This window comes from Malaya genurostris, chromosome 1 (genome assembly GCF_030247185.1).
Source record: "Malaya genurostris strain Urasoe2022 chromosome 1, Malgen_1.1, whole genome shotgun sequence".
Taxonomy (NCBI): domain Eukaryota; kingdom Metazoa; phylum Arthropoda; class Insecta; order Diptera; family Culicidae; genus Malaya; species Malaya genurostris.
The window spans coordinates 16,174,871-16,197,715 of record NC_080570.1 but is presented as its reverse complement, the minus strand read 5'-3'; the positions used below and the strand labels follow the sequence as shown (position 1 = coordinate 16,197,715).

The following is a 22,845-nucleotide window of genomic DNA, read 5'->3' as shown; positions in this document are numbered from 1 at the left end:
TGGAACTATTTTTTCCCGTCCATTCAATAGCAGGTATCGAATTCAATCGATTGGTGCACCAAAATGCTTAGCTGTATTAAGTATTCTTCGAATACTTTTAATATTCTAAAATTTCTGTGAAAATATCGATTTTTGAGACATTTTCAGTAAAGTCGAAATTGATTTCTTCTTAAACATATAGCTGATGTCAAATGCAATCTATTGATATATGAAAATGTATTGGTTACATTTTTGATTATAACTTCCTTTACCAAAGTGAAATTGAAAAATTTTCTGTTCCATTTATGTTGTGATAGAATATTTCAAAATCGGACTTCTAAGAGCAAATTCAGCAGCTGCAAGATTCATATGGGTGGTCTATATAATAATGTAAATGAAACTGAAACAAACGTATCCCCAGCCTAGGACAGGACCTGACAATTGTTAATCCACTTTTAGGACCAATTTCGGACCAGCTCGTGATTGGTTGAAATTGACATAAGCAAGTACTAGTTGTTGAAATCAATATTACTACAGGGTGGTAGAAAAAGTGTTGTCAGAATCGTCGGTAACAATGTAGCTTGATATTGGATATTTTATTTTTCGGGTCATCTTTTCAAAATTATTAATTTCAATAGGATTTAAGTTCAATTTGTTTTTAAGTCCTGTCAATGCGGAAAGTATACGAGTACATTTAACAATCACTGGATAATACAAAGAGAAAGCCTGAAATCACGAAGTGTGATATGGACGAGAATATTGATTATGTTGGTTGAGAATTGCACCGAATCTTTGGATACTTCTGTATGTTATCATTTTTTTCAAATAGAATATGTCGAATACTTTAGTTAACAAAGCTGCAAAAATTAATTACCCAAAATTGAGTGTTTTAGAAAAAATTTATTAAGCTGTTTCAACTAAACGTTTTCTTCAAAACAAACATCTGATCAAAATGAATCCAGAGCTATATTTTTGACCGATATAACATTTGTCTAAGTGTTTTCAAATGATAAATAATTGCATGTTATAAGGGGAAAAAGTTTTCATAATGAATAATTATCTCTACTGGCAACAGTGATCCCGAGGCATTTATTATTTACAGCAGGGAGCAACCGGAATAAGAAGAGAAATATTTTTCTGGAAAAAGAAGCCAGTTGTCTGGTCCTGTCCTAGTCCCCAGCAATCCGTTTTAGTTTTATTTATTCGACCAGTTCTACTGCCAAATTTAAAACTGGTATACATTGCCGTTCTATTTTTTCTATATTTGAAACACAGATGAAACGCTGCTGGGGCTCCCAGTTTATTTTGTTATAATTTCTTGATTTAAATTATAAAACTGACATAAATTATGCATCTAGAACTAGAACACTCCTGAATATGCCCTAACAGCTAAGATATAGCAAAGACATCATATAAACAAGATATCCAGCTCTCACATTTCCAGAATAAATCATTGACAACATCCTTTTTTGCGAGCATGGTGCCCTCAGGTGAGCCCGCATCGAATCTCGTACATAGAAGTAGGGAAGAGGAATTTCAAATTCATGCGCGCCAAAATAGAAGCACTGCGCACCCACACAATTAACATGATATGTTTAATGTGATGCCGTGCGATGGCGTTCCCATACTGAAGATTGATTTCGCTCCAAGCTGACAGAGTCTGGATATGGTCAGCCAAAGTAAGCGTTCCCACTTTTTTTCAACAGACTTTGGTTGGAATTTGTTATAATAACTTTGAATAGAATATTCGGTTTTCCATAGTTTTAAATAGATTTTATTCCGAATGAACTAATCTTTCTAATGGTAAAAAAGTTTTGAAATCGGCCGAAAAATTACTAAGATATAGTCAGTCAAAATTAGCGTTCCCACTTATTTTACCCCCTTGGTATTCGGAGTGTTGAACAACCGAGAATTTTCTATGTATAAGGTAATGAGAATGTCCGACAGATGGTGAACTGTCGTTTGCCGATTGCAGAATCCAACCAACTCTTTTGCGATTGCTGCGCTGCATGAGTGGCGAGCTTTGAACTAAGCGATGGTGATAATTTTCAGATTTTGCTTGAAGATTCGAACAAAAGGCAGGGTTTTTATTTTTTTTTTCTTATGAATCGAATACTAACATACAAAAACGTGTGAAAATTTGGTTAAAAAATCGATCATCAATGATTCAGTAACTTTCCGTGGTATGTTTGATTGATATTTATGGAGAAATCGTAACATGAAATACCAAATTCGAAGAAGTGAGGTTGGGTACTGTTTTCATATCTGGGATATTCTTTGTTTTTTGGGTTGGATTTTGAGATTAATTGATAAATTATGATCAAAAGTTTTATGACTAGTCTATTTACTCATGTTTTATCATCTAAATCAAATCTGTATGTGAACTGGAAATTTCAAATTTCATCCGAGATTGTCAAGAGTATAGGACAATTTGAAATCATATGTTTGATGACAACACGTGAATAATCGTTTTTCTTACCCATATTTGTAAGGTTTTGCCATCTGAATTCTTTCAAACTCAAGTAAATTGAAAAATTCGTCAACAATTTTTATGAATACATAGGATATGTCAAAACAATCACCATAACGCTATCTTGTGGTGACCATGCTGATTGGATTGTTCAAAAGGACCATTCTTAATTTTTGTCGTCAATTATAAACGTCTGTGAAGCACAAACGCATTTGTAAATCTGGCATCTCTGACGTCGAGATCCAGACTCGTTCAGCAGAGATGCCACTATTGCTGATTTGTTTATGAATTTGAGATTAAATTTGAGAAATTTTCTTCACAAATGGGTAGGTATTTTTCAATTACAGATGTTTGAGTATTTGCAAACATATTATAACATTTGTTAAAGCGTAAGTTTTGGAGCACTTTTCAATTGTTTTGCGAACAAAATAATAAAAATAGTTTTCTTTGCTGTGTTCCTGGAAGTAATAGGTCAACTTTTGATAATTGGATCTGACATCACTGTCAGTGGCGAACAAGAGAGAAAAAGACGAAGTTTGATCATGGTGTCAAAATCTTTGGAAAAAACTTGATTTATTGTGCAAACCTTCAGCAAGATTTTATTTTATTGTTTATTCAACTAAGCGCTCCCATTTCCTGTTTGTGGAACTTCATTCTTCAGTGAATTACGCATTTGATACCGCGGAATCAACTTGAATTTATACTATTTGGAATCAACTGGAAGTGATACGCAAGAGATATAGGTAAGTGGTCTATAATTCGAGTGTTGATGACGAGGCTCTGTAGTGTTTTTTTTCTATCGAATTTGACTAAATCCGTGCATATCAGCAGTTTCTGTTTTGCATTTGCATTAATTTTCGTGATGCATTGATCTGAAAAAGTTTTCAACAAAATGTTGCCTGGAGGTTTTTTTTTCAAGAACACGAAAATCATGGAATCCATGAAGGATTTTTCGTCAATAAAAAAAAGAGATAGCTCGACTCAGTAGGCGAGTGTGGAATCTAAAATTTTGACAGCTGTCTCCCAATGTTAAACGCGATGATGTCATTCATTTCAAAACTATGAAATGGAATATAAAAATATTTACACACATTGCCTTATCAACTGTGCTGGTCCATCCGGCAGTGTTTCTCATCCTAGTCATCTGTTAGAAGAATTTTAATTTCTAACACAACAGATTTTATTTTATTTTTGTGACATGTAAAACTAAAGTATTATAATTTGAATTATTTACAAGCAATGGTCATTTGTGTAATTTTTTATCAGTTTTCCTATTTTGTTTTTAGTGTTGATGGAATGAGAACATGAGAACCCAGCAGCTGCAGCAAACAATGTTCCGCAGAACAAACGACTGAAGACAACCCACAACTACAATTCACAGCAGACAGTAGAATAAAATGTCCGATAACAGTTCCGAAACGCAGAAGCATTCGAGCTCGAGCACAGCGTCCTCAGCACAGTCACCGGTAGATCCTGTTGCAAAACTAGAAACATCAGCTTCGTCAACTACAGCCACTTCTCCTGCTATCATCGAAACCACCACCACCACACTAACCGTTGACGAGGGTGGCAGACCGCCATTAGCCTCGGAAGAGGACACCAGCAGCACAATCAGTATCATCGCATCGGTTACGGTTACGGCAATAACGGAAAATTCTGCTCATACATCCAGCAGCCCTTGCCTTGGTAGTCAAAGTTCATCGGAATCCACGGTACTAGCTACTGTCCATCAGCCCTCTATTCCTATCTTAGTCGAGAGGCAAATTTCAGTCACTTCTAACGACGGGAGCATGCAAAACAGCAACGCTAGCAACGGATTCCGGACCACTTTTAACGGAAGAGTTCCATTTGCTAGGATTTTATCGACGGGCACCGGCACCGACCGACGGGTAAATGGTAACGAAACTGGCCGGGTTGCAGGAAACCTAAGCAATAACTTGTTGAATGACATTTTTGCCTTCGTGCAGCAAGCACGTAATCCGAACAGCCTGTTCTCGTCCGAAAGGCGTAATCTTTTTCTCCAATCGGGTCGTACGGTTTCGCAAATGTCCGGTGGTAACACTCCTCCGATCGTTCTTCCGGTCGGAAATCCAACTGACGTCGTCATTGACGTGGACAACGTAACTGGACCGTCTCTTCGATCGTCAAATAATGAAATTTTCCCAATTTCGACTTCGTCATCGATTGCCAGCGGTATTCGACAAAATTCCTGGACCCAACCGAATTCAGGGGACGAGGATGGCTCCAACATGGGACGATCTTCGATAGTGCCGAACTTCAATTATCATCATCACCATCACCATTTCCATAATCACCAGCCGCTGTCGACGGTTCACCATCATCTACCGCATCTGACGCAGCAGCAGCAGCAACAACTACAGCAAGTGCAAACCGGACAGCAGAGTCAACCGGTTTCGCTCGGGGCATCCGGTAGCGGAAATGGCATTCCAGTTGATAATCTTCAGCTACAACCAACCACTCCCACCAATCCGAACCCGAACAATGGCACTCGAAGCAACAGTGTCAGCTCCAACAATCAACCAGCAGACGAAGCTACGGTCCACGAAGCCCTGAATCAGATTCCGGAAGCACGTGCGATGATGGACACGTTTGCTCGCTACATTCCGCTTCTGTTCATTCTTATTATCAAACTATGCTACGATCATTTGGATGGAATCATACACTTTCTTGCCCTGCTGATGACCTTCTCGCATGCCAACTGGGTTGTCCGGCAGGAGATATCAAAACAGGCACAAAAACGGATAATGGTTCTGCTGCGTGAACTAATCTTTATCGTGGTTGCCCTGGCTGTCGTTGGTTTCCTGCTCGAGCGAAAGAACATTTTCCTCAGCATTATGTTTATGCCTGATCTATCCGAACCGCAGAACCTAAAATCGTTACTTTTTTCCGTGTGCATGTCCGACCTGGTACTGAAACTGCTAACCATCATCGCGAAGATTCTGATCACCGTTATGCCGCCAAGCGTGATCGAGTATAAGAGCCGAGTGAGTGTGACATAATTGACCAATTTTTTCGAATCGTTCATTCTAATTTCTAATGGTTTTTCGATTTTTGCAGGGTAAAATCTATCTAATGACCGAATCGCTCTCGCAACTGTACCGTGCGGCAGCACCGATCCAACCTTGGTTGATTTTCCTGTTTGAATCCTACTCCGGTTCGGAGAAAATAGTGGGAGTTATTCTGTCCGCGGTTTACATGGTGGCCAAGTCGTCCGATCTGCTCGATCGGATCAAGTTCTGCAAACGGTCCGTCATCAAATTGCTACAGAAAACGGTAAGTAATGCGTCATCATAGCTATAATAGGATAATTGCCTCGAAGGGTCGGTCGGTCCGAATAAAAGGTGAATTGTCGCTAGATTAGATTGTGAAGCGACTACTGCAATTTTCGCCTTACTTTTTGAGTCAGTGCATTGGACAGGGATAAGAGCTCTCTCGCCTTGTATTGTTGAATCACAAGAGTCACTGACAAGTGCGGCAATAAAAAAAAAACCGTCTGGCTCCAGAGAGGATCGAACTCACGACCTTCGCGTTATTAGCACGACGCTCTAACCAACTGAGCTATGGAGCCTGGTTGCGGTTGGTAGTCAAATAAACTATTGCTATCGTCCCACGGCAAAAGGGTCGAACTTCAAATGACAGTTTCTTATTGTTAACTTTTTCGTTTATCGGATATTTTTTTCATGCGATCGCAGCAGGCGTGCGCGTCAGACGTACAAAACTTTCTAAAATTAACTTTTTCTCATTTTAATAGAAAAATTTATAAATGATGTCTTGGTGATTGTAATTCTATGTTGAGTAGAATTGAGTTTTGAATAGTTCATAACTCGTCGCATTATTCTCAAATCAAAACCACAAGCTTTCGATTTGTATCGGAAATTTAAAAAAAAAGATTTTTTCGGAAACTGAGAGATTTGTAATAAGTCAATTCTTCAATAACCAGAATACTGACATTATTTCAGTTTAATAGCATTTCGCTTCCATCTTATAATTGATTCGGTTGAATTTGATAATTCAGTTTGCGTAATATGAAAAGATAAAGTTACAGCAGGGTTCATGAAACTTCATTTGGCAGTGTTGCTAAGTGTAATAGAAATCGAACACGTGTGAAATGAAATTACACGCTTCCAGAAAATTGCTGCATTGTCAGATTAAAATCGGAAATTAAAATTATTCTTCAAATTCTCGGTTGATTTTCCAAAAGGCCGTAAGAGCAATTGACAGTTTCTCTTTGTTTACTCTCTCTTCTATTAATTACCATGCGGTTTACACGTTTATCACTTAACTCTTTGCATAGAATTATGCCCGAAACTTTCGACTTTCAAACTGAACTGTGAAATCCAAGAAAATCTTTCATATCACATCACAATAATCGAAAGAGAGAGTGAACAAAGAGAAACTGTCACTTGCTCTTACGGCCTTCTGAAAAATCAACCGAGAATTGGTCACTTTCACTACACTGGAAATCATTTTTACCTTTTGTTTTGAGGAGAAATCACTTCTAAGAGTGTAAGAGTAAGAGTGTACGTGGAAATCAACTCTCAATTGCAATTAGGACATTATTTGGCTCAAGAAAAGAAGAATTTGGTCGTGATACAGTAATTCGATTCGAAAGTAGGTGCTTACCTGATACGCCAAAGAATCTGACTTGATTGTAGAGGTAGTCGGGTTTGGATTCAGAAAAAAAGCGTAGGGTACGGGAGACGATTTTTTTTATTTCAAAACTACGGATCGAGTTCGGATCGATCAAATTTGGACAAGTTATTTTCGCAGAGGTGTGCATTCATCCTAATGATAATTCATTATAAAGAAGAAGAAAATTTTTACGTATTCTGCTTCGTAACACATTAAAATCATACCCAGATGATACACGGTTGAACGATCCCTGTAAACCAATAACAGAATCGTTTGCGCCATAGTGGGTACGTCGAAAAGGAAGTCGAAGAAAAGCTCTGTTGCGGAGAGCTCAGGGTCGCACATTAATATTAACTTAATTGAGCAAACCGGGACAGTCACGTGATAAATCCCGTCGTACTTGTAATGTATCGAGACCGAATAATAACCCGCGACTTTCATAGCTAGTTAGTTAATGAGGGTCGGTGTACAGCAATCGGCGAAGAGCGAAGCGAACAAATCTGCGTTGTATCGCTTGTCGGTATTTACAATCATACGGTTAACTTTACACCACTCTGCGAAGAATAACAATTGCCGCTGGAGAAAGGCTGTGTCTTCTAAGTTGCAAACGATAAGCAAGGACCTTCCAGAGCAAGATTGACATGATTGAAGTACAGTAAAAATATTAATATTATTAATATTGACTTCCCTGTGGTATTCCGGATGATGTGCGGAACACTTCGGAAGTATGATCGTCAATTTCAACTGCTAAACGACGATTTCTGAGATATGAATGTAACCAACGAAGAATGTTCGAATTGAATCCAATTTAGCAACCGTGATGTCGTGATTGATTATATAGTAAGCGGAAGAAAAATCTGTATAGATAACGTCCGTTTGTAAACCTTTAGACATTGCATCAATCACATTAGACGAAAACGATATTAAATTTGTGGTTGTAGAGCGGTTAGGCATGAAACCGTGTTGAGTATCGACATTGTAGAGCATTGTAGAGCCTCGGGAATTGACTTTGGAACAAATAAAAACTAATTTTTTTTAGTTCTCTTTGGAACGCCGCTTTTATTTTTTTTTAATTTGTTTGGAAAATGTATTTTTTTTGTTAAGTTTTCTTAACGGCGCTCAAATCAAATTATAATACGCTATATTTGTTTAAATCGGTCAAGCTGTTCTACTAGTTTGGGAAACATATCCCACTTTGAACAACCATATCTCAGGAACAGCTCGACCTTTTTACATAAAATTTACACTGTAGCAGGCTTCAATCAGGAAGAATTACTAATAAGAATTGAAGATTAAGCCATCCATCGTTTTTTTTTAATGCGCGCTCGAAATGAAGGAACAGCAGAAGACATTTTCGACATGTACATAGAGTCATGTGTCAAAACAAACACTTTTTTAGAGATACCTGAACCGATTTGAACAAGCTTAGATTCAAATGAGAGGTCTTGTAGGCCTATAAAAACTTTCTTAATTTTATTTAAATCTTAGTTTCTTAGTCACTTTCCTCAGAGAGGGCGTGATCGATTTATATAAACTAAGGTTCAAATGAACAGTCTTATGATCTCTTACAAAACTCCTGAGTTTCATCCAGATCCGATTTCCGGTTTCGGAATTACAATGTGAAGAGTGTTGAAAACGTTCTGCTAAATGTCACTAAAAGCGGCAAGACAAAAAAAAACGTAAGATTCCGACTATTCTAGTTCCCGGTTTTCAATTTCTGAAGATCCAAAAATAGTGATCATACATTCCAAAAAGGAACTCACTTTTCTCTGAGATGGCTCGATCGATTGTCACAAAACTCCGAAATCGTATAAAATCTTCTGAATTTGACTAAAACGTAATAACTTTGAAAATCCGTGTAAACTTCAGAAATCCCTGTAAAAAACGCAAAACTAGACATTTTTTTTTTTTTTTTGGTTGCCAAATATCTTAGAAATTCGTGAAACGTCGAGGTCTGGTGTAATCTCGAAAAATATTTTTTAGAAAAAGATCGACAATTTTCTGAGTGTTGGAAAGCTGACTTGAAAAAAATCAGGATAACACCAGATCTCGATGTTTCTTGCAATTCTAAGACAAAACATGGAAACCGCACAACTAAGAAAATTCACAAAAAGAGACTGCTAAACTTCGGAGATCCGCTTTATAAAAACGGATATTCGAGTAAAAACTGCGTAAAATAAAACTGCATAAAAATCGCGTGATAAAGCCCTAAGTATATGTAGGTCATGTTAGTTAATGACCATACCAGTTCCGGAAGCACATGCAATAGTAGAACTCACTCCGTTTTTTTTTTTCGAGAAGACCTAACCGATCTGAGAACTGTTCAATTTTGTAGGTTATACCAGTAAATGTACAAACAAACTTTTTTGTTTTTCTATTATCTAAAGAACTTGCTGATCACATGCCAAATTATGAAATGGTCATATTTTTTTATTTGGTAGCAATTTCTTGGCATTTAACATTTGAATATGATTTCGGGCATATGGCCGCCACGACTATTTCTCACAATGTCATTCTGGAGGTTTAATTTCGACCACTTTTTCAAGCATTTGAAAGTGTATTTTAGAAATGACACGTTGAATATTGGGTTTCAAAGCATCAATCGTATCCACATGAACCAATGACTTCACGTATCCCAAAAAAAATCTGATAGCGTCAAATCACACGAACGCGAAGGCCAATTCACCTGTCCATTTTTCGAAATAATCGCCCTTATTCTGAATAACGACGTATTGATTTTTCGATCGAATGTGGTTCGATCGAATCATAGCTACCTTTAATTTTGCTAGCTTTATGGGGAATACAAATGCAATACGAGGGAAAAAACGATACGACGTTATTCAGAATAAGGACGAATGTTGTCGTTGAATTGTTCTTTCAGTATGTCGATTGTTTCGGCCGCGGTATGGCAAGTGGCATCATCCTATTGAAACCACATTCCATCCACATCCATATCTTGAGGATTTACCAACAAAATTCATTGATCATGGTTCTGTATCGATAATCACGTGTAATTACGGTAACGCGTCGTCCTTCCTCATTTTTAAAAAAATAAGGACCGATATGCATCCCGTAAAAAAAATAAACCATTGATTTTACAGCATAAACAATTGATTCACCATTAGATCTGTGGATTACAATACATTTTATTGTATTTTGATAACATTTTTTCATATCCAACTATTCAATATATTGTTTCTATGATTCACAATTGAATTCATTGTACACGTGGTGTTTCAAACAATATCCAAACTGTACATTCAATTGTTTTCCAAGAAAATTTTATGATATGAATTGTTATGATACTTAAAAACCTATACATTCTATTGTGAAAAGCATGTTCACAATTAATCGAATAGTGTATAACAATACATGAAAATATTTTTCAATGGTCAAAGGAAATCGTATTGTTTTCCTACAATATTTTTTATTCGGAACTCTCGAATGACGTGCGGAATATCTTTGATCCGAATACTACAATTCTGCTTGTTAACTTATGCATTCAACCAAAAATGCGTCTCATCACTGAAGATAATTTTGCGGTAAAAATTTGAATTGAATACTGATTTTGAAAATAAGTTTCCACGATTAAAAAACTTTGTTCTGGAATTACCCTATTTATGATGATTTGCCAAACAATACTGAGTAGAGACTGAAGACTTCGCACTGTCGAAACAACTTTCAGACAATAGAGTAATCCCTATTGAACAAACAAAACTCCTAACAAAAACATCAATTGGAAGAACACCACATTATTATACATAAGAATATGAGTAATACGGGAAACGCATCAACACACCACCAAGTGGATTAAAACAGGTTTTTTTACTAATTATAAAAGCATTTAACATTTGTAGCATTATACGCTAAAAAAATCGCATGATGACATACAATTTATTTGGAAAATGTTGATGAAAAGTTTAACAAAATTTTAGTGAAATATTTTACAAACATGTTTGCGAACTCTGAAACTATAAAATAAAAACACCTATTGCAAATCTGGTAACATCAAAAATAGATCCATTGGGTTCCTGATTCCATGCCGTGAAAGGCAACAATTGTAGGAGTATCTATTTTCCTTCAATTATCAGATTTTTTTCGGCGTTTTCAAATCTGATTATTATATTTTACTAAATTATCTCTTCATTCAACAAACAGTTATTTTCAAAAATAATTTCTAATTTTTCAACAATGTGATCTTTCATGTTACTGCTTGTCTTTCAAGATTATAAATTGAATGATAAAAATCAACTATTGTGAAGATCCGTTTAGATTACAATGTTCCATTTGGAACGGTAATTAATAAATTGAAAATACGAAAAATCAAGACGTACGCTCAATTTGTTCATCTTTGTTTGGTGATTTGATTTTATATAATTTATACAATATGTCACTACAACGAATCAACTATTTTTTTCTACATCCTATTCACTCGTTTATTTTGTAGGAGGCAATTTCATTTAGATAGAAAATAGGAAAGTTTTAATTCATTACGCGGTAATATTTAAAATTTTCTTCCGGTTTTCTCGTAAAAGAACTGTTAATCAAAGCATTCTTCAGGACTTCAGCATCGGATATTGTTGAAACGTTCACTCGGGATGTCGAAAATATACTACACATGTGGTACACAGATTTCTCGAGTTGAAACACAGATTTTAAAATGGCAACTCTGATGCCAGTTTCAAGTTTGATCATCTAGGAATTCTCTGTACAACTCCAGCCAATCCCGATCAGTAACGGAGTAGCCACCAGTGGTGATCGCTCCAACTCAAACTAAATTGGTGATTAACTTCATATTTTTCTTGTTTAAATGTTTAATATATTAACAAAATGAACTGGCATTTAATTCGTGGTATTAGATCCGTCATATGCGTCAGAAAATTAACTGTCAATGTGTATCTTTTTTGTATTTTCTAATTATGCCGATTGAAGATATTTTCTCCACATGATTCATATGGGTCTATTTTTGTCAGTGTATTTAAGCGTGTGACTCGCAACATTTGTCAGTGCACAGTGGTCCGGATCCACAATTTAGGGGGACAAAAACATTTGTGGCTTAGCCTTATACTTTAGAGCTATGATGTCTTTGGAACAAATGATCAGTGAAAGATAAGCCATATTATGAAGCATATGGTATTAGAGTGGTTCTAATTATTAGGGTGATCCAAAAATTATTTTCCGTATGTGTTGAGATAGAGGACTGCATCCTTCGGCAAAATTGTAGGAAAACTTATATCAAGCAACTTTGCCGAAAACACTATTGTAGTATCTCTAACGGTTTTAGTGTTACAGCTATTTTAATAGATCAACTTAGGGTGTTCCTAAAAAAATCAGATTTTTTGCTCTAGCTTTCTTAATATTCACTTCTCGATTTTGGTGTCTTTGAATATCTTTTAGAGTTTGTTGAAACCAATTTTTTCATGACTAGCGCATTCAGGTAGCGTTTTCTGAACCGAAGTTATGAGCAAAACTAGTTCAAAAACAGATCATTTTTAAACTGCTATATCTAACATTGGAGCAAACGAAAAAAAAATCGGTTTGTTTCATTTGATAGAAAATACTTTCGAGCATGTTTATAGAAAAAATGGCGGAGGAGATATTTTTTTAAATTTTTTAAATTGTGTTCAAACATTGGGTTTTTTCATTGAAAAATGCCCTTTCATGTAAGACATTTATTAGCTATACATATTAAAATAAGGTATTGCTGTCTTCTAGCGTGTTAAAATTAAAAATGTTAATTCAGCTGTATAATCGGGAAGATGGTGTACACTCACGTTTATTGTTACTCTATTCGATAATGCTATTACAGGATCAGACGTTAAAAGAAATCGTTTGAATACATCCTCTAGATTCACTAAACGATTGAAGTTCTGCGGATGGAACTGCCTATACTGGCGAATTGATTTATTTCGACTCTCTTACGCTTCGTTACTGTACAATATTTGCTATCTGTTTGGTTCCCTTGCGATTGATTGTTGAGCGAGAATGCTGGATAATCTGGAACAACAATTATCCTTCATCTGTTTCCCATTGCTGCCCAGAATAATAATCTTTCAAAAGGAAAACACGGAACTAACAGCAGGAAGTGGACAAAGTAAATGCAGAAATTGCAGAGCTTTCTCCCACAGTACTGGGGAAAGTATTTGTATCAACGAAGCTAGTGTTCTGCCTGAACGATACGAAAGTGTTGAACGACATAACAGGCATACACTCCCAAGCTTGGTACATATGCAAGCGCTCAGGAAAAGCTCTGAATTTTTCAAGAACTGAAACAAATGAGAATAATCCAAACAAATATCAATTTGGAATTTCGCTTCTGCACGCAATGATTCGATCTATGGAACTTTGGCTAAAAGTGAGTTATTGTTAGCACATTGAGAAACCGACATGGCGGGTGTCCCGACAAAATCAGCATGTCAAGGAGCAAGAGACAAACATTCTAACGGCATTAAAAGAGCAGCTAGGGTTACGTATTAGCAAAGACATCATATTAAAAAGATAAACGCACATTTCTAGAATAAATCATTGGAAACATCCTTTTTTGCGAGCATGGTGCCCTCAGGTGAGTCCGCATCGAATCTCGTACATTGAAGTAGGGAAGATAAACGTCAAAATCTTGCGTGCCAAAATAGCAGCACTGCGCACCCACACAATTGACATGATATGTTGAATGTGATGCCGTGTGATGGCGTTCCTATACTGAAGATTGATTTCGCTCCAAGCTGACAGGGTCTAGCATTGGTGAACCATTACCTGGAGGCGGCAACTCGAATGATGGTATCTGGGCCCGTAGATTTTTCAAAGAATATAACACAGTAGCCCAAATCATCGAGTTAAATGGAAATATACTTGAATGGTTTTTTATAATCTTAACGTTGATAAACAGCAATGTGAAGATTTCGGTACCTGCTTTCCAGGAGAATTCGTTTTGTGGAGCTGTATGGATGGTATGCTCTGTCGCCAACCGTGCATAAACTTCTGGTGCATGGGACTGCAATTATAAAACATGCTTTGCTTCCTATTGGTATGTACAGTAAGGAAGTGCAAGAGAGTCGAAATAAATCAATTCGCAAGTATAGGCAGTTCCATCCGCAGAACTTCAATCGTTTAGTGAATCTAGAGGATGTATTCAAACGATTTCTTTTAACGTCTGATCCTGTAATAGCATTATCGAATAGAGTAACAATAAACGTGAGTGTACACCATCTTCCCGATTATACAGCTGAATTAACATTTTTAATTTTAACACGCTAGAAGACAGCAATACCTTATTTTAATATGTATAGCTAATAAATGTCTTACATGAAAGGGCATTTTTCAATGAAAAAACCCAATGTTTGAACACAATTTAAAAAATTTAAAAAAATATCTCCTCCGCCATTTTTTCTATAAACATGCTCGAAAGTATTTTCTATCAAATGAAACAAACCGATTTTTTTTTCGTTTGCTCCAATGTTAGATATAGCAGTTTAAAAATGATCTGTTTTTGAACTAGTTTTGCTCATAACTTCGGTTCAGAAAACGCTACCTGAATGCGCTAGTCATGAAAAAATTGGTTTCAACTCTAAAAGATATTCAAAGACACCAAAATCGAGAAGTGAATATTAAGAAAGCTAGAGCAAAAAATCTGATTTTTTTAGGAACACCCTAAGTTGATCTATTAAAATAGCTGTAACACTAAAACCGTTAGAGATACTACAATAGTGTTTTCGGCAAAGTTGCTTGATATAAGTTTTCCTACAATTTTGCCGAAGGATGCAGTCCTCTATCTCAACACATACGGAAAATAATTTTTGGATCACCCTAATAATTAGAACCACTCTAATACCATATGCTTCATAATATGGTTTATCTTTCACTGATCATTTGTTCCAAAGACATCATAGCTCTAAAGTATAAGGCTAAGCCACAAATGTTTTTGTCCCCCTAAATTGTGGATCCGGACCACTGTGCAGTGGTTTTTTTTATATCGGTGTGCTTTTGAGATGTCATCTGGCAGCTCTGGCAACGCACAGTTTCACATGAGAAGTACTTCAAGTAAAGTTGAATGTCTTTTTCTTTATTTTGTTTGTTCCTTGATTAGATTTTCATAGTGCTAATCATGTCAACAATCAGGTAAAATTACAACATAACTTGATATTTCGTGATTCTCAGAAAATATTTTCTCCATCTGCCACACACGTCCAGTGAGTGTGTTGTTTGTTTAGATCCGCTGACGGAACGAATTAAGGTACTACAGTGTAGTCATCAATTTCACATCGACTGCATAGATCGGTGGCTTAGAGTCAACAACAGGTGCCCCACATGTAGGGTTCCTACAGGAGCTCCTCCACGACTTACCGGCAATGCATTTTACGAAGAAGATGAACCCGACGACGACGACGAAGTTTCCATTTCATCCGCCCAGACCAATGATGAGGCGGATAGTATTGAATATATTGTTCACGACAGTATGGACGATTTGGATTTTTCGAGCATATTCTCTGATGAAGAACCGGATGATGACTATGATGATCTCTTGTATGATGCGAACATCGAAAATGAACCGGAAGACGTCTTGGTGCCGTCTGATGAAGAAGCAGATAGCGATGATGGTCTCTTCAGTGTTGAAGAAGATGATGCAAATATTTTGGAAGAACTGGAGTTTATGGAAGGAGATGATCAAAATGATTTGGATGATTTTCTCACAGACAACGACGATGCCTTTGATGAAACCGCTGTAGATTTGTACGAATTAGATTATGATGTCATGGGTTAGAGCAGAGAGCAATTGTTGTTATTAGTTTTTAGTGGTTTTGTTAAAGTTTCCTAAAAAATTCCTTGTCAGAAGAGTACAACAATGACTGATTCCATACAACGATAGCGTAAAACTTGTCAAACTATATGTTCGGAGGTATTCGTAATATTTTTTTTCGATTAATTTGAAGGTCATCGTTTGCGACTGGCATTTTTAATCACTGAAAAAAGATAGTTTTATGTATCAGCGTTCGTTCTCTCCACTCGTCAGTACATAGCAGTTCAACTTAAACATTAAGAATGAGCTCAAATCGGACCCTACTGTGCCAACACATTTATGGATTATTCCGATTGGTAATGTCCTTACTGATCTCTCGATCCAAATCGAACTGACAGGATTGTATCATATTGTAATATAACATAGTTCATATTAACTTTAATAAAATCTGAAACAATGTGGTGGGTATTGTCTTCACTGATTGATAGAGAATACACAGCACTGAATACGAGATAAGTTCCATTGGGTGTTTCACTGAAAGGAGTCTAAAAATTAATGAAACGCTAGCCATCAAAAAAAGGTAGAGCGTACAGATTAGTTTTTTTTGTCAACAATCCAAGCAGTCTTTGCAGACTACTTAAAAAGCAGTAACAATCATATTTGCAATCTTTAGAAGGATCGCAGTAGGCCTGCGCGTCGGGAGTGAAAAACTTTTGCTTACGTCAAATTTTTTTGTGAAAGGGTCAAATTACAAAATTATGCGGTTTTCCTGGTGTTAGAATTAAGTTTGGACTGCTGACGGAATATCGGTTTGCGTGTTTACATCGGTTAAACGGATTGAGAAACGTACCAGCCATCCAGTAAATATGCAATGCCGGGAACTGGTATCTAAATACGGAGTTTACCCCCTGTCGGAAGGAATTTTCTGTCCGCATCATCTGACAGCGCATGGTGTTTTTGCGTATGGTGCTGGAACTCGATGGAAAAGCTGTGATAAGGGCCGTTTCCCGGTCTCTTACATGGTGACAAAAAAAAAACAATACATATACATAAGCAGTGCCTCGCAGCATGTTGGATACCGATGAGATCGTTTCATTATTTTTCAATCGTGTTTATAAACGCTATTATATATTTAAACTCGAAGTTTGATTATATAAAAGGTGTCATCGCTAACTTAGAGCGCTTCCTAAAACCTCTTATGTATCCATATCTTCAACGTCACGACCCCCAACGGAAGAGAATGATGAGTCATCGTCTTTCCGGAAAGTAGGCAAAGCATCAACATTTCCTCTCTTCATTATCTTTTATCTTACCCCGGAGAACTATGGAGATGGAGGCGACCGGCAATGGTGGCTATCATGCCGGTGAAATGTCCAATTTGAGTCGGAATGGTATCAATTCCAGTGTGCAATCTGCCAAACAATCAGATTTGCAAACTTCTTTTGCACAATTAGCCATTGTTTAACAGCCGTGTACGATACTTTTTTTTTGTTTGTCATTTCCTTTTCACCCTTCATCTCTTCCTTGGTCTTTCAAAGCGAAGGTTTCGATCGGACGGAATCCGCAGAATTGGCCGCTTACCATTCCTGCACGATTTGGGACCAGCGGCATGAAACCAAATCGTACCAAAATAACGATTTTTGAAGGCACCGCTACTGCTTATATCAGATACAAACCATTGATTCAAGGTTTTGATGTAAATTGAAAGTACTTTTAAACTAAAGTGGTATGATCTGCAACTTTTTGAAATAATTAAGTACGAAATATGATCATTTTTTTTATAAAAAACTATCCATGACTATTTCAAAACTTGCCATAGAGCTTTGAAGTTCTCTACCATTTTATGAGTTTTTACAAAATCTAACACTGTTAAACATACATCTCTAGAATTAGTATGAAAAAAGTTAGAATGAGAAAACTGATTTTTTTGAAAACCGCTCAGTAATACTATCGAATAATGAGTTAACGATTATAGTGAGTGAAAAGTTTTCTTCTGCGAGGTTGCCAAAAATTGCAATAACTACAATATTGTTGAAGACGAAAATTATCTATCTGCCTCCAGTAAAAAGTCGATTTTTCTATTTATCGGTAAAATAGTCATTAAAACGTTTCGTGCGGCCAGTGTAGGTTCTTCCGTTCGGTTCTCCAGTCTTTTTTACATAAGATAAGCTAGATTTAGTAAACTTCCAATAAGTTTTACCATGATTTAAGACCGATTTACAATAAAATACCATAAAATATTGGAAATGGGGTAAAATAGTCACCAGTGCGTTTCTTGCGGCCAGTGTAGGCTCTTCCACTCGATTCTCCAGACTTTTTCACATAATATAAGATAGTTTTTGTATGCTTTCAACGTGGTTCGCTTAAGACTTAAGGGTGATTGAGATGAAAATTTCACATATTGGAGGAATTTGGGTAAAATAGCCACCAACACGTTTCGTGCGGCCAGTGTAGGTTCTTCCGTTCGGTTCTACAGACTTTTTTACATAAGATAAGCTAGACTTAGTAAACTTCCAATAAGTTTTACCATGATTTAAGACCAATTTACAATATAATACCATAAAATGGAGAAAATGGTGTAAAATAGTCATCCAAAACGTTTCGTGCGGCCAGTGTGGGTTCTTCTAATCGATTCTCCAGACTTTTTCACATGAAAGTATGCTATTCCAGAATACCGCACTCGACTTCTTTTCAAGTTACAGAGCGAATGTTATAGGAAACCCCAAAACTGCTGTACATTTGGGGAAAAACAAGCAGGATTGCGATTTGTGCGGCCATTTTTAAGTATTCCATTGAATTCCTTGAACATTTTTACATAAGAAACGCTTTAGTTTGTTGACCTATATCGATTTGTTCATGAGTTACATAATTCTTTGCGGGTTTTCATAGATTTTTTCCCACCGGGCAATGTTTGGGATCAACGTGAAACACGATTTTTTATACTGTTACATACAATTGTTTCTAAGTACTGTGTACAGCATCCTATTTTATGACATTTAGCCTCGGACGGATTTTAGCACGGTTCGTTTTTGGCAACATAATTGTTCGAATATGACATATGTAAACCAGATGATGGCAACATTTTCGAGTTGAAAGCAATTCCATAATTATATTGTTTCAAACTACTTACAGCAATAAATGCTGTAAGAACATAACACCCAATCAGTTCGTCGAGATCGGCAAATGCGTGTGTGACAAATAATTTCACTCAATTTTTATAGGAGATGACTCAACCGTTTTCTACGAACACAGATTCATATGAAAAGTCGTATGCTCCCAAACAAGGTTCCTGAATTTTGTTTGGTTCCGACCTCTAGTTCTGGAACTACAGGATGATAGGTGAAACGAAATTGAAATTGTGTAACTCAATTTTCTCGTAGATGGCTGAACCGATCTAAGATTCAAATGAAGTCTAAGAATCATCTAAGATTCAAATAAAAAATTTTAAGATTCTATAAAACATCTTTCTTTTCAGTCAGATCCAACTTCCGGTTTCGGGGTTACAGTGTGATTATCGTATTGTATCGAACCGTTTCTCAAAGCTCAATCGTTTTCTCAAAAAAAGCCAAATCGAATTTCAGAAACAAAAATTCAAATTAAAATAAACTTATAGTCCCATACAAAATTAATTAATTTTATCCAGTTCTGACTTCCGATTCTGGAATTACAGTATGATAAGTTTTTAAAATTCAAGCCGATATAGAAGATGACAATTCCAAAAAGCTTGAAAGTTGGACTCAAAACTATTGCAATTTATTCGTCATATGGCCATACGAATCGGTTTGGGTTATGCTGGTTCCTGAATACCGGCTCTGGAAGAGCCTTAAATTACCGTAAACTCTGAAGTGGAACTTACTTCGACATATCATTGAATGTTTAATCGATTGTCACACTTTTAGATTCAAATTCGATCCGATTTGCAGTTTCGAAATTACAGAGTAATGGGTGATTGAAATTTCTAATTAGAATAATGTCATGAAATCTGAAACACCGAAGAATATACATGCAAAAAACACATGCGAATTGATGAAAAAGGTATCATCTCACTGCTAGGTGGATTAAGCACGTTTTTTTGCCAAATTAGTTTTGTGTCTATCATACACTTTATAGAAAATTTAAAGCACACGGACATTTTATTTTTGATTCACAGACTTTTGCAAGCTTTTTTTGTCAGAAAATATTTGAAATTTTTATCTGGCATCTCGGGATATTACAGAAATGATTCCAAAATTATCTGCGAGAGCGAAGAGGGGGTAAAACCAGTGTGGCGCAATGTTTGTTTCTTTTTTAATTCTAGAAGAAATTTAACTGCGAAATATAACTAAGTCAGAAAAGTTTTTTTACGTGAATCCATCTTCAGTTTAGTCACTCATGGGCACTTGCGTTCGAGCTTGAATCCTTCAGTTATTCTTTCACGCAAAACCGTACGCAAAGTTGATTTGGGCCCAACTTCAACGTATATTCTTTACACACAATTTTGTACTAGCTTGAATGTCTCCAACGCATATTTCTTCATCGTCCACAATCACTCAATTCATTTCATATCGGAACTCACCGATCAAATATCAACGCCATCAATTACCATTATTCAATTTTACTTGATTACATGCAAACATTATCATATTAGACCATCCAAACACCGCAATCAATGTTTTGATTTCTGCTTCAACCAAAGTGATGAGTCGGCATCAAATAAAGAGATCAAAACACCGCTTTAAGTTGCATCTGATTCCATTCGACGTTTTCGCTATAGGTAGTTCCAAGCTCGCTTTGAAATTTGAAAAGATCTTGCAATCCATCCTAGATATAACGCACGTTATAGACGCATTTCGCAAGCAAATGATTTCGGGGCTCTCCACTCCACACTGGTCACCGCTTCCAGTGCCGTAAGTGCCACTAATCGGCTTCTCGTATCCACGATCGAGGCGGTTCTCAAACCAATAAATAATATCAATGTGGAAACAGTGCCAACCATATGCGACGCAGTTCAGTGTTAAATCATTGGTGTGCTTTGCAGATTTTCGGTTGCCCCATATTCCATTCCATCCACACCCATGGTCACCACAAAGCGACGGAGCGGTTGCTGGCGACCTCGCTGCAAAGGTTACTTGGATTGTTCCGAAATATCACATTGACGTTTTTGACGTTTTGTTTCTAACTTTTCCTGATTTTACGTGATTCATTTTTCGAAACTGCAAAGATAAGTAATACTTTAGGAGAAAGATAGATGGGCGATAAACTGAGCATCCCTCGTTTACAAACCAAACTCGATTTGCTCGCCTTTTACTACCGAAAAATCAAACAATGAAAGTGAAAATAATCCGATCCGTCAGCTGCGAGCGAGCGAGCGAAAAAAAACTGCATACCGCGGATGTGTAGTCCGTCGCCGCTTACTTCGTGAACCATTCGCTCGTAATATTGGCAAGGCAACGAATAATAAGCGTTCCCCGTTCAACAAACCATTGGCTGGCTGACAGAGCTGTATAGAAAGAAGCGCAGAGTGTTCGTTGTCGGCTGCTTGGATTGGTTCGTTTTTTTTTTGTAACTCTTCGGTGATTACTGAGCCGTGCTAATCGCTTACCAATGCCGTCACGTCGTGCTACTTCATCGTATGATTCACGAATCAACAGGACTTCAGTTCAGTGGTAGCTGCTGGTCAGCAATCAGCTGATGTAGTTTTGTTTTTGATTTGAAGAAATGGCAGATCTCAGTGAATCCTTCGCAGGCGAACGATCCTCTTCAACGGCCGGCACTGGAGATCAGAGCCAGGATCAATCTCGAAAGCTGGTCTGGATCTCGTTACCGTTCGAGTGGTTCGGACAAATCGGGCGGCTTTTCATGGTTCTTGAATTCATATCCTTACGATTGTTTTCACGATTAATGTTGACCTCATTTTTTTCTGTTCTACCTTTCAGAGTTACGGAACCATTCCATCGAAGGAGCAGCTGCAAGCTTGCGGTGGCCAGTGCCCGATCTGTCACGATAACTTCAATTCGCCAGTGCTTCTGGAATGTAATCACATTTTCTGCGAACTGTGTGTCGGGACGTGGTTCGACCGGGAACAGACGTGCCCGCTGTGTCGGGCCAAGATCGTTGACGATCCGTCCTATCGGGACGGGGCAACCACGTTTTTCCTGCAATTGTACTAAATACTAGTCGGAGAAATGTGCACGCATAATCGTTTGTTCTTTTTCGGGCAAGTGAAATAATTTGCTTTCGATATGTTTGACGGTAATGCGAATTGGTTTCTACAGTTGCAGATTTATTATCCATTGTTTTATGACACGTGATACAAAATTTATGCGGTATAGTTTTGGAAGCAGGTGCTCGCTGTTCCAGCGATCCAGAGAGCTTCCTACCGTTTAAGATCATTTATTTGTTTTGAACTTTATTATTATGATGAAGCTGAATAGAAATTAACTGGTCTTACGATAAGTTTTATTTAGTTTATATATGCATTCTATTCCACACGAATCGTGTAATAAATAACAACTATTGTGTCTAGTGTTAATGATAAACAGTAACTATAATCGAGCGGGCAAAGTAAATTTTGCCAGTGTGTTTGCTGATGGCGTAACGAGAGATTTTTTTTTTTGGCAAATCGAAGAGAAGAAGAGTGACTTTCAAAGTGCGCAGCGTGTCGAAGTTTTAAATTGGTGAAAGATTGCTCGAGTTGTGAGCGGTTGGCGAAGGCCCTCTGCTGACCGGTTAGCCGTTGCGGCACACTATGGATAAAGCTACATGAATATAATTTTCCAAATAAAGAAAAATGTTAATAGTTTCAACATTGTTAGCTACAAAAAAAAATATACAAAACTTGTCCACTAGACTGATCAAAGAAACCCTCCCTGTTTGCCTGTTTGGAGAGCGAGTCACGTCTTTCATTGGATTTATACACATGCGTAACAGCGATGGGACGTGCTGCAAAAATATACGAATTCCGGCTTATTTCATTTTTTTTCTATGGTGACAATACAAAATCGTGACATGATTCAACCGATGTTTGGTT

At 37.0% G+C, this 22,845-nt stretch overlaps 2 protein-coding genes and 1 non-coding gene across 4 annotated transcripts; 2 read left to right on the top strand and 1 right to left on the bottom strand.

Moving 5' to 3' along the window:
- Positions 1 to 2,962: 2,962 nt before the first annotated feature.
- Positions 2,963 to 22,621, top strand: LOC131433384 (RING finger and transmembrane domain-containing protein 2). 2 transcript variants are annotated; one of them, XM_058600101.1, is made up of 4 exons: positions 2,963 to 3,192; positions 3,736 to 5,454; positions 5,528 to 5,743; positions 21,752 to 22,621. In XM_058600101.1, exons 2-4 carry the CDS (start codon positions 3,847 to 3,849, stop codon positions 21,983 to 21,985), a joined length of 2,058 nt encoding a protein of 685 aa, XP_058456084.1. In that variant the 5' UTR covers positions 2,963 to 3,192; positions 3,736 to 3,846; the 3' UTR covers positions 21,986 to 22,621. The 2 variants fall into 2 exon arrangements, with proteins under 2 accessions (XP_058456084.1, XP_058456085.1); XM_058600102.1 differs by having other exon boundaries at positions 3,716 to 5,454.
- Trnai-aau (transfer RNA isoleucine (anticodon AAU)) lies at positions 5,965 to 6,038 on the bottom strand. The gene has a single exon. It is a non-coding gene; the product is annotated as a tRNA-Ile (tRNA).
- Positions 15,108 to 16,913, top strand: LOC131433410 (RING finger protein 150-like). Its single transcript, XM_058600103.1, has 2 exons — positions 15,108 to 15,217; positions 15,290 to 16,913. Exons 1-2 carry the CDS (start codon positions 15,204 to 15,206, stop codon positions 15,858 to 15,860), a joined length of 585 nt encoding a protein of 194 aa, XP_058456086.1. The 5' UTR covers positions 15,108 to 15,203; the 3' UTR covers positions 15,861 to 16,913.
- Positions 22,622 to 22,845: the final 224 nt, after the last annotated feature.

Excerpts from the sequence above, each read along its gene's own strand:
- LOC131433384 (XM_058600101.1), top strand. The coding sequence starts at position 3,847 with ATGTCCGATAACAGTTCCGAAACGCAGAAGCATTCGAGCTCGAGCACA. Across the intron at positions 5,455-5,527 it reads TGATCGAGTATAAGAGCCGA|GGTAAAATCTATCTAATGAC; the intron begins GTGAGTGTGACA and ends CGATTTTTGCAG. Across the intron at positions 5,744-21,751 it reads TCAAATTGCTACAGAAAACG|AGTTACGGAACCATTCCATC; the intron begins GTAAGTAATGCG and ends TCTACCTTTCAG.